Source organism: Portunus trituberculatus, chromosome 6 (genome assembly GCF_017591435.1).
Source record: "Portunus trituberculatus isolate SZX2019 chromosome 6, ASM1759143v1, whole genome shotgun sequence".
NCBI classification, from domain to species: Eukaryota; Metazoa; Arthropoda; class Malacostraca; order Decapoda; family Portunidae; genus Portunus; species Portunus trituberculatus.
In genome coordinates, this window is record NC_059260.1 from 320,661 (window position 1) to 332,360 (window position 11,700).

The 11,700-nt window shown below is 40.2% G+C and overlaps 1 protein-coding gene across 2 annotated transcripts in view; it reads right to left on the minus strand.

Annotated features, from left to right (window-relative positions):
* Nucleotides 1-8,163, minus strand: part of LOC123518534 (protein CASC3-like) — a 14,450-nt gene extending 6,287 nt beyond the window's left edge. The window contains exons 1-4 of one of the 2 annotated variants that reach the window (XM_045279344.1): nucleotides 8,008-8,163; nucleotides 1,700-1,822; nucleotides 1,045-1,163; nucleotides 230-424 (exon numbers count right to left, since the gene is read on the minus strand). In XM_045279344.1, the coding sequence (XP_045135279.1) occupies nucleotides 230-424; nucleotides 1,045-1,163; nucleotides 1,700-1,822; nucleotides 8,008-8,112 (542 nt within the window). In that variant the 5' untranslated portion in view covers nucleotides 8,113-8,163. Of the gene's footprint in view, nucleotides 1-229; nucleotides 425-1,044; nucleotides 1,164-1,699; nucleotides 1,823-4,461; nucleotides 4,614-8,007 lie in introns of those variants that run through there. The other variant, XM_045279352.1, reaches the window with a different exon arrangement.
* Between the last annotated feature and the right edge of the window lie 3,537 nt (nucleotides 8,164-11,700).

The window sequence follows — 11,700 nt, forward strand, 5'->3', positions numbered from 1 at the left end:
CCTGACACACCCTTTGTTTTATTGTTTTTCCTTTTACAAACTTTATTACTACCACCACCACGATCACCACATCTCATCCTTCTACTTCTTCTTCTTCTACTTTTACTCCTTCTCCTCCTCTTTCCTGATACTTTTTGTTTAATCGCCTTTCCTTCTACAAACTTTCTTACTACCACCACTAACACCTCCTCCACATTCAACTTCTACTTCTACACCTCCTCCTCCTCACCCATATCTCCTGCGGCGACGTGCCCTGGGCGGCCCCTCCTCGTTGCGGATGTCATAGCCGTACACTGCGATCAGCTCCTCCCTGGACTTGGGCGCCTGATCATACTCGTTAAATCGGTCATGGTTCCAGCGGTCGTCCTCCTTCCACACCTTCTTCTTGGACGCCACCTCCTTCTTCACTGGTGGTTCCTTGGGCCTGGGGGAACCACTGGTGTTAATTGTGACTGTGGCTGTAGCAGTGGTAGGATTGTCAGTTGTGGTAAGTGTAGGGTTACGAGTGGGAAGGTGGTGGTGGTGGTAGTTATATGGTAAGGAGTGGGAAAATTGTAGTGGTAGTAGTAGTGGTGGTGGTAGTTGTAGGGTAAGGGGTGGGACAGTTGTTATAGTAGTGGTAGTAGTAATGGTGGTGGTGGTTTAAGTAATAGTGGTAGTTGTAGGGTAAGGAGTGGAAGAGTTGTAGTGGTAGTAGTAGTTTAGACAATAGTGGTAGTAATACGGAAAGGAACAGGATAGTAGTAGTAGTAGCAGTAATAGTAGGAGAAAGATTAAAAGAAATAGATTTACTGACCACAGCTGGAGTTTTACACACACACACACAAAAAGGAAGAAGATATCTGAGAGATGTTAAAAAATATAGTTTCCTGCAAAGATGTGTTGAGACTTGGAACAGTTTGAGTGAGGAAGTGGTGTCAGCAATGAGTGTGCATAGTTTTAAAGAGAAATTGGATAAGTGTAGATATGGAGACCGGACCACACGAGCATAAAGCCCAAGTCCTGTAAAACTACAACTAGGTAAATACACACACACAGACGTACACTTCCTTAGCAGTGTCCTCCTCCGTGGCGGCCGTCCTGTCGTCGTGCTCATAAAACGTTCCTTTCTTGGGGATGTACTGAGGGTTCTTGCGGTCCTCGTCGTCATCCAGCTGTTTGTCCTGAAGGGGGGGAGGGGGAGACACAACACCACTCAGAGGCAGCTGGGATACACTAAGGAGGGTGTCTGTATGTCTAGATGTTTGTGTATCGTTATTTTATTTCAATTTTTTTTTTTTTTTTTATCGTGAAGTATTTACTGGGAGAAAAAAAATGTAAGTTGTATTGAAATTTCTAAGCATTGTATGTCACTGTGTGTGTGTGTGTGTGTGTGTGTGTGTGTGTGTGTGTGTGTGTGTGTGTGTGTGTGTGTGTGTGTGTGTGTGTGTCCATTTCTCTGTTCAAATCACCCACCACCACCACCACCATAACCTTCACTCCCTCACTAACAGGTTAAAAAAATTGTCTTTATTCTTATCCCTTTGCAATGTGTATTTAATCAAGTCCTCCCTCATACACCACCACCACTACCACCACCTTCACTCTATCTAACACTTGAAGAATCACCTTTAAATTTGTGTGTCTGTCTTTATATTTGTAAGAATCACCTTTAAATTTATGTCTCTGCCTTAATATTTGTCTCTCCCTCTCAGCTCACCTTATCAAGTATCACTCCATCTGCCGTCTGAAGGAGCTCCTCTTCCTCGTCATCCTCCTCCTCCTCCTCCAGCAGCTCCTCCTCGTCCGCACTCTCATACTCGCTATCTCCTCCGTCACTGCCCTGAAAAACAAAGTCGGTCAGTAATTTTTCACATCCAGTAATTTTGTGCGCATTTTGCTGAACGAGTGGCAATGTAAGGGGACTAGCAACTGAGTGGGCCCTTTTTGTCTTGGTACTTTTGTTGATCTTGGCCAGTTCTCCTCTCTTACATAAAAAAATAAAGAAAAAATTATTACGATGATGAATAACATACCCAAAACACACCAAACTACACCCAACACAGCCATAATACACCCAAATGCACCCAAAATACACCCAACTACACCGAACACACCCAAATGAACCCAACACAGCCAAAACACACGCAAATGCACCCAAAATGTACCAAACTACACCCAACACATCCAAAACACACCCAAATGTACCCAACACACCAAATACACCATAAAACACCCCAAACATATCCCACACATCAAAATACACCACGAACACACCGAAACACCCAAAACATACCCAAACACACCTAAATATACCCAAAACACACCGAAACACCCAAATTTACCCAAACACACCTAAATACATAAAAAATCAACAAAATTCACCTCAAGCACACCCAAAAGCACAAAACCACACCCAAAACACACCAAAATACCCACAACTCATCCAAACACACCCAAAATGCACCCAAACTCATCCATAAACATCCAAACACACACAAACACACTATATAATGCGTTTCCATATTCATTCTGGTGATTATTTGGTGATTTTATACAACTTCAGAAACATATGTAGGGGATTAGAATAGTGGAGACTGTGGCCATTAATCTTCTGCCCCCCATATACCCTTCCTAATGTCAAGAAAATGGTCTTATTGTAGCCAAACTGTCTTAAAATGCCCTAAAAAACATGAGTCTCCATATTGCTTCTGGTGACTATTTGGTGATTTTATACAGCTTCAGAAACAGATGTGGGGGATTAAAATAGTGAAGACTGTGGCCATTAATCTTCTGCCTCCACAGACCCTTCCTAATGCAAATAAAATTGTACAGTATCTTCCAAAAGTCATGGAAAAAATGTGTCCCAGTACTGAAAGGGTTTAGATCTCCTCTCTCAATATATTCTGATCTCCTTAAGTTTTCATCATCTTCCTCCTCTTATACATTCTAACCTTCTTTAGTACAAAAAATAAATAGATAAGCTAAGAGAAAGACAATAACTATAGCCAGCATCTTGTCTTGTCTTCCTCCTCCTCCTCCTCCTCCTCTGCCTAGGTCATCTCCTTTTTGCCTTCAAGCTTCACAATTTCTATAACCTCTGTTCAGTCAATTTCAAGGCCAGAGAGAGAGAGAGAGAGAGAGAGAGAGAGAGAGAGAGAGAGAGAGAGAGAGAGAGAGAGAGAGAGAGAGAGAGAGAAATTTTTTCCTAATTAAACAATGAAATACTTGTGTAAGAGAGAGAGAGAGAGAGAGAGAGAGAGAGAGAGAGAGAGAGAGAGAGAGAGAGAGAGAGAGAGAGAGAGAGAGAGAGATTTTTCCTAATTAAACAATGAAATACTTGTGAGAGAGAGAGAGAGAGAGAGAGAGAGAGAGAGAGAGAGAGAGAGAGAGAGAGAGAGTCCAGTCAACCTCTCCCTCTGTCAAGGTTGCCACACATTCTATGCAAGGTTACTGTCACAACCTTGCTCTCTCTCTCTCTCTCTCTCTCTCAGGAAAAAAACACTTCAATTTCACTTCTTACTTCACTTCTTACAGCAAATACTCTCACTCTCTCTCTCTCTCTCTTGATTAAACTATTCTGTCCTATCATGTATTTCTAACTGTGACATTGACCTATATTTAAAGTGTGTGTGTGTGTGTGTGTGTTACAAGATGGAGTGTTGCTAATACTGTCTTGTCTTTTTGGTATCAAATCTACATACTTGCCTTAAAATGTCTATACTAGGGTACTGTTTTCACACACACACACACACACACACACACACACACACACACACACACACACACACACTAAAACCCTTCCTTTCTTTACTTATCTATCTATCTATCTATCCATGTGAGACTAGCATCTTCAATCTATCCATCTTATCTATCTATCTATCAGTATATGTGAAACCAGCATTTATCTATCACTTCTTTCTATCTATCAATCAGTCCTAAGTACCTATCTATCTATCAAGCCAAGCCAAGCCATGCTAAGCCAAACCAACCCAAAACAAGCCAAGCCAAGCCACAATAAGTCAAACCAACCCAAAACAAACAAAACAAGCCACAATAAGCCAAGCCAAACCAACCCAAAACAAGCCAGGTCAAGCCACAATAAGCCAAGCCAAGCCAACCCAAAACAAGCCAGTTCAAACCACAATAAGCCAAGCCAACCCAAAACAAGCCACAATAAGCCAAGCCAAGCCAACCCAACCCAAAACAAGCCAGGTCAAAGCCACAATAAGCCAAGCCAAGCCAAGTCAAGCCAAACCAATCCAAAAAGAGCCAAGCCAAGCCAACCCAAAACAAGCCAAACCAACCCAAAACAAGCCAAGCCAAGCCAACCCAACCCCAAACAAGCCAGGTCAAACCACAATAAGCCAAGCCAAGCCACAATAAGCCAAACCAACCCAAAACAAGCCAAGCCAAAAACAAGCTAAGCCACACAAGCCAAAATAAGCCAGGGCAAGGTAAGATAAGCCCCCCATAGATCACCTGGCTTGGGAGGGGCAGCAGTGAGGGGTCTGTTGGGTCTGGTGAGGGCTGCAACACCTCTGGCACGGCTAACACCACCATGCTTCACCCTTTCTCTCTCTCTCTCTCTCTGTGTCTCTCTGTATGTGTGTCTCTGCCCACTTTCACACAACTACTGGTGGTGTTGCTGCCTCACCACCACCACCACCACCACCACTACTTCTCAGGGTCACCACCACATTCACCACCACAGTCACCACATTTCACTACACCAATTACTATCAAATTTAACATCAGTTGATACTTAGCTGATATTGTAAGAAAGAAAGAAAATAGAGAGAGAGATAGAGATAGAAAGAGAGAGAGAAAAGAGGGTAGAGGGGTTGTAAAGTTGGCAACACTGTCACGGCCACTTTCTCCTCCCTCCTGTCACTCTCACTAAGCTGATGGTGATGATGATGGTGATATTTGCCTGTATTAGTGAATTCTTGTGTGTTAGAGAGAGAGAGAGAGAGAGAGAGAGAGAGAGAGAGAGAGAGAGAGAGAGAGAGAGAGAGAGAGAGAGAGAGAGAGAGAAGACAGACAGAGAGAGAGAGAGAGTCACATATGCTCAATGATAAACTAATGTGTGTGTGTGTGTGTGTGTGTGTGTGTGTGTGTGTGTGTGTGTGTGTGTGTGTGTGTGTGTGTGTGTGTGTGTGTGTGTGTGTGTGTGTCAATATATAATGCTACACTTAAATTTCCAGAGGTTCTTGTCAACATAACACACACACACACACACACACACACACACACACACACACACCTTGACCTCCTTAGACCACAGACCAGTTTTTCCCACCCCTCAATGCTCGCTAAACTGGAAATCTATAAAAAAAATAAAAAAATTAAAAAAAAGTCTCACAGCCACTCTAATCCTGGTCACTGCCTGTCTGTCTGTGTGTCTGCCTGCTCTTACTTCCTCCCCCGGCACTGGGCACTCACTACGAAGGCACCCACTGGCACTACTAATTTTTCTGGCACTCTCTCTGAATTAACTCTATCAATACTGGTAAACATAATTCTTGGTATTAGTAAACTCTAGAATTATAAAAAAAAACTTGATTACTATCCATTTCCTTTAGAACAATAAAAATTTCTCCTATCAATATTGGTAAATTTAATTCTTGGTATTAGTAAACTCTACAACTGTAAAAAAAAAATCTTCTATTATTATTGATAAACTCTGGAACAGTCTTCACTATCTTAATCCCTTCAGTACTGGGACACATTTTTTACCGTGAGATTTGTGTACACTAGACCATTTTATTCACATTAGCAAGGGTCTATGGAGGGCAGAAGATTAATGGCCACAGTCTTCACTATTTTAATCCCTTCAGTACTGGGACCCATTTTTTATCATGTGTTTTGTGTACCATTAGACAATTTCATTCACATTAGCAAGGGTCTATGGAGGGCAGCAGATTAATGGCCACAGTCTTCACAATTTTAATACCCCACATAAGTTTCTGAAGCTGTAGAAAATCACCAAATAGTCACCAGAAGGAATATGGAAATACATCATGGTACTGAGCTCTCCTACTAATACTGGCAAACATATATCTTGCTACCAGTAAACTCTGGAACCGTAGAAACTCTTATTACTGGTGGGTAATTGTAGAAACTCTTACTTTCTACTAATGGTAAACTCAAGCTGTATAGAAATTAGAAACTGTCCTGCTTTTACCATTAATCTCTGTAGCTTTCTCCCTTCTGCTGTTTCCTTCAATGCATCAATAAAATATGCCAGGAGGTTTAATCCTTTCAGTACCATGATGTGTTTCTATATTCATTCTGGTGACTATTTGGTGATTTTCTACAGCTACAGAAACTCATGTGGGGGGTTAAAATAGTGAAGATTGTGGCCATTAATCTTCTGACCTCCATAAACCTTTCCTAATGTCAATAAAATGGTCTAATTGTAGCCAAACTGTCTTAAAATATCCTGAATACATGCCAAACTGTCTTAAAATACCCTGAATACATGCAAACTGTCCTAAAATGCCCTAAAAAAAAAACATGAGTCTCCATATTCATTCTGGTGACTATTTGGTGATTTTCTAAAGCTTTAGAAACTCATGTGGGGGATTAAAATAGTGAAGACTCTCCATTAATCTTCTGACAACCATAGACCCTTGCTAATATCAATAAAATTGTCTAATGGTACACAAAACCCACAGTAAAAATGCATCCCAGTATTGAAGGGGTTAAAATAATGAAGACTGCAGAAAGATGGTGTAGTAGTGGATCAAAATGAAGACATAGTAGAATTATTGAATGAACAATTTTCTTCAGTATTTACTAGGAAAGAATAGGAAATCCTGTTACAAACAGTGCGACGAGTAGTTCAAGAGCTTTAGAAAATATTGATATAAAACCGGGAATTATTAGGAAATTTATTCTTGAACTAGACGATAGGAAAGCTAGTGGTCCTGATGAGCTACATGCCAGAGTACTTAGGGAGGGTGTAGACAGTATTTCTGAAGCACTTAAGTTAATCTTTGAAAGATCACTTAGGTTTGCTGAGATACCTCAGGACTGGAAGTTAGCTAATGTTACTCCAATATTTGAAAAAGGTAGGAAGGATGATGCGAATAATTATAGACCGATCAGTTTAACTAGTATAGTATGTAAGATACTAGAGAAAATCATTAAGGGTAGTATTTGGGAGCATTTAAATGAGAATAGATTAATTAGAGATACCCAACATGGCTTTAGATCAGGGAGGTCCTCCATTAATCTTCTGCCCTCCATAGACCCTTCCTAATGTCAATAAAATGGTCTAATGGTAAACAAAACTCAAGGTAAAAATGCAGCCCAGTACTGAAGGGATTAAAATAGTGAAGACTCTGGACCATTAATCTCCTAACCTCCATAGACTCTTGCTAATGTCAATAAAGTGGTCTAATGGTGAACAAAACTCAAGGTAAAAATACATCCCAGTACTGAAGGGATTAAAAAAGTGAAATCTCTGACAGAGTTCACTATTACATAAAGAAACAATGATAATAAGACCCTCGTGAATTCTTTGTACGAAATGAAAGAATGGGAACAGTGAAGGAGTGACACATATTGCATTAAAAAAAAAAAAATAAATAAATAAAAATAATTACGTATTGAGTTAGAAAGTAAGCAAGATAATTTGACATGACTCTAACCTCACTCCCATTCACCACGCTCTCACACCTCTCCCACACTCTCACTCTGTAACAAACAAGCAAACACACACACAAAAAACGTAAGGAATAATAAATAAATAAATAAATAAATAAAAATAAATTAATAGACCACGAGCCCCGCCTTTCTGTCAGCTCTCTTACTCTCACTCCTCTCCCAGCTCTCACTCACTCTTCTACATTCACCCTACTCATAAAAAATCGAAGAAATACAATAAAACTCAAGAAAAACGGGGGAAAAAAACTGAGAAATTGAAGAGAAATGCAATCCGAGCCCCGCCTTCCTGCCACCCCGCCTCACTCTCCCCACTCTCTCTCACTCTCCCAGCTCTCCCTCGCTCTCCCCTCTCACCGTTGTGGTTTTACGGACGCCATTGGTCTCCTCGTCTGATGCTTCCGAGCCGCCGTCAGAGTCCTCATCCCCAGCCAGTTTCCTCCGTCTCCTGCGGTCAGCCATCTCTACTCTCTCGGTCTCCACACTTTGTTGCGACTGAGACGATGGTTCTTTCTCTATCTCTTTCTCTCTATTTCTCCCTCTCTCTCTTTTTTTTTCTCTCTCTTTCTTTCCTTCTATTTTTTCTCTCACTCTTACAGCTACATTACTCTGGATTTGTATTGCTCTCTCTCTCTCTCTCTCTCTCTCTCTCTCTCTCTCTCTCTCTCTCTCTCTCTCTCTCATGACCACGTTAGTCTTCATTTGTATTGCTTTCTTAAGTTTTGGTTTTATTTTACTTCATTTCCATCTAAGAGAAAGAGAGAGAGACTTTTGACAGGCTATATGCTCTCTTACTAATCGAGTCTTGGTCATCCTCTTTTTACCCATTTTTTGAAGAAACTTTTACTGTTGTCTTATCAAAAGCTGTTTTCAATAAAGTCTGGCACAAAACACAGCATGGGTCGAGTTTTGCCTATCTTTATAACAGTTGCCAGATTTTCTTAAGATTACCATAAAATACCAACGCGCACACTTACTAGAACTCACTAGAACCACACAATATACACCCAAAACACACCCCACGCACACCCAAACCACTTTTAACACTGAAAATCAACCCAAAATACACTCAAAATACCATGCAACACTTCGAAATACCAATAAACACACCCAAAACTCACTTTAGACACTCAATATACCCAAATCACAACATGATCGTTCAAATGGATTAAATAAAGCGTCTGCAGTATTAGTGGTGGCAGTGTTCAGTCTTGCTACGCACCCAAACACATCCACACACTAGCATCTAGACCCAAAAACACGCTCGTATATACCCAAACACTCGTAAACAAATAAAAGCAGACAATTACCCCCAAACACACTCAAACACCACAAAAAGATATAGAACATGCCTACACACATATCCATGACACTCCACATATACCAAAAACACTTAAAACACTCTAATTTATCCCAAAACACAATAGAACACCATGCAGCACTACAAAATACCCCTAACACACAAAAACCTTACTACAAACACCCAATATATACCAAAACTATCCCCATACACGCTCAAAAGAACCCTTACGCACACCCAAACAATTTAAAACACTCAGACTTTTCCCAAAACACAATACAACCCTTCAAAATGTCCACAAACACACTCAAAACATCCAAAGTAACTTAAAATATACCAAGAATCATTTAACACACAGTGAAAACACACAAAATGTATCCAAAACACACTTATAACACCCTGCAACACAGCCAAATACTCTTAAAACACAAAATATATACAAACCACCAACATACATTGTAAAGAATGGCAAGATTTAAAGGGATACATACCTAAACATTGCGGCTTGGCTCCACATCTTCTGCTTTAATTTTTCCTTTCTTCTTCGTTCTCTTCCGTTTTTTCTCCTATTTCTTCCTTTTATTTCTTTCACCTACACGCAACAAAACACTAGATATTAGACTAAATATTGAGGAAATAGAGCGGAAGTTAAGTACTGTGGCTTGGCTGCTCCTCCTCTTCGTCCACCCTTACTCCTTCTTTCCACCTTATTCTCCTTGATTTCTTCTTTCTTCTTCCTTCTACTATTACATTCTACACGCCTGAGTCTAGAAACACACGAAAACACGCAGAAATCACTAGATATTAAGCAAAATACTGACGAAGTGGGAGTTGGAAGAGAGGCGCCAGCCTGGGGCTATGATGAGTCCCCACCTGGCCGGTGGTCATCTGAGAGAACGGGACCAGGGGCGACTCGGCTAAATTACGTAAATAATTTGATTTCAAAAATGACTTTTAGAAAAAACGAAGCTACGGCCAAATGCATGACATTTTATGACGTGATAAATAGCTAAACTAATTTTAAAAATATAAAAACATCTCCAGCATAACTAGTTTTTAAAAAATGTCTAAATTAGTTCCGTTAAAAGTGTAAAACATTTTCATCTATAATTCTCCTAAAACATCCTGTAAAGTTAAACCATTTTCACTTGCCGAGTATTTCAACACATTTTATGGACTCTGAGCTATCTTTTAAGGCTTTCTACAGCGAGTTAGATCAAGAAACTGAAACGTGAGCAAATAAAATAAAGAAAAATAAAGGTTATATTTAACAGCAACAAACACCATCTAAAAGTCCATGTATTTTACTCATTAGATTTATTTCGCGCTTAAAACACAATAGGCAAATCTTTGATACCATAAAGGCCCACTTAGAGCTTGAAATAAAAAAAAATTCAAAATGGGAAATGAAAATCTTTGACCATTATATATATACGCCATAAAAGTGATAAAACCACTAAACGCTGCATATTTACTAAACAAATGCTCGGAATACACTTCAACCACAACGAAACATTTATAGAAATTATAAAAACATACCATGGAAGCGTAATATTAACGTTAGGAAATATTTGAAAAAAGTATTGGAACCTGGCTGGGGAGGGGAGGTGGGAGACGGGCCGTGGGACAAGGGGAAGCCACCTCCGGGGACACCCATGGCGCGCGGGCTCCATATTTTGCCTTTACTATCTTGCCACAACAGAATCAAGCTACATCAGGAATATTTAACCATGAGATATGAAATGTTAGACTAGCAGCTGTATTCTGAGACCCTTTTGGCATATGGTAAGTGAAAGAAACAAATAATACTGGTCGACTTGGCTCTATGTAGGTTGCCTATTGCCTTTTTCAATATAAATTTCGGACAATCTTCACTCTCAAATGTAAAAGAAAGCTAGAACTAAGTGTATGGCCTTAGAAATACCTGAAGTAGATGAACGAAAGACATTGTAGAGGGTTGTAGTGAAGCTGCAGTAATGTTGACTGGCTGCCACTGCTTTGTTCTTGTCTTGGGGCTTGGCGATGTTGAAAATTGCCGGGAATATGGATCAAACACTTCATTTGTGTGTGTGTGTGTATGGGTTCTTTGGGGTGTGTATATGGGGATAGTGGTGTATATATTGGGTGTTTCTAGTAAGTTATTCGTGTGTTACGAGTATTTTGTGGTGTCGCTGGTGTTTTTACGTGTTTTGGGATAAATTTGAGTGTTTCAAGTGTTTTGGGTGCGTGTGGGCATGTTCTATATCTGTTTGTGGTGTTTGAGTGTGCTTTAGTGTGTTTACGAATGTGTTGGGTGTGTAAGAGGGTGTTTTTGAGTCTAGATGGTTGTGTGTGGATATTTCTGGGTGCGAACCAAGACTGAACAGTGAACAGTGAACACCCCGCCCACCACCAACACAAATACTGCAGACGGTGGTCTCTCCTGTCGGTCGGGAAGCCTTGTCTTTGTAACGGCGCTTCGATGACGATCTTTATTGTTGTTTTTCACTGATGCGTTTCCAATTTTCTAGACTTTTCCTTTGTCGTGCTGTCTTTTTCCACGTTGATTGATTGATAAGTTTTTTGTTGCATTAATAATAAAATACAACAAAGGAGGAGGATAGACCTTGCCTCCTAACCCTTGATTGGGCAAAGACTTAAGGTTAAGTATAAAAAATAAATAAATAGACAGTATACATAACAAGAATACAAGTCTCCATTTCTTCAACCATTTCTTCTTTGCTTAACCCATTTGACCGGTACCTGCAAGT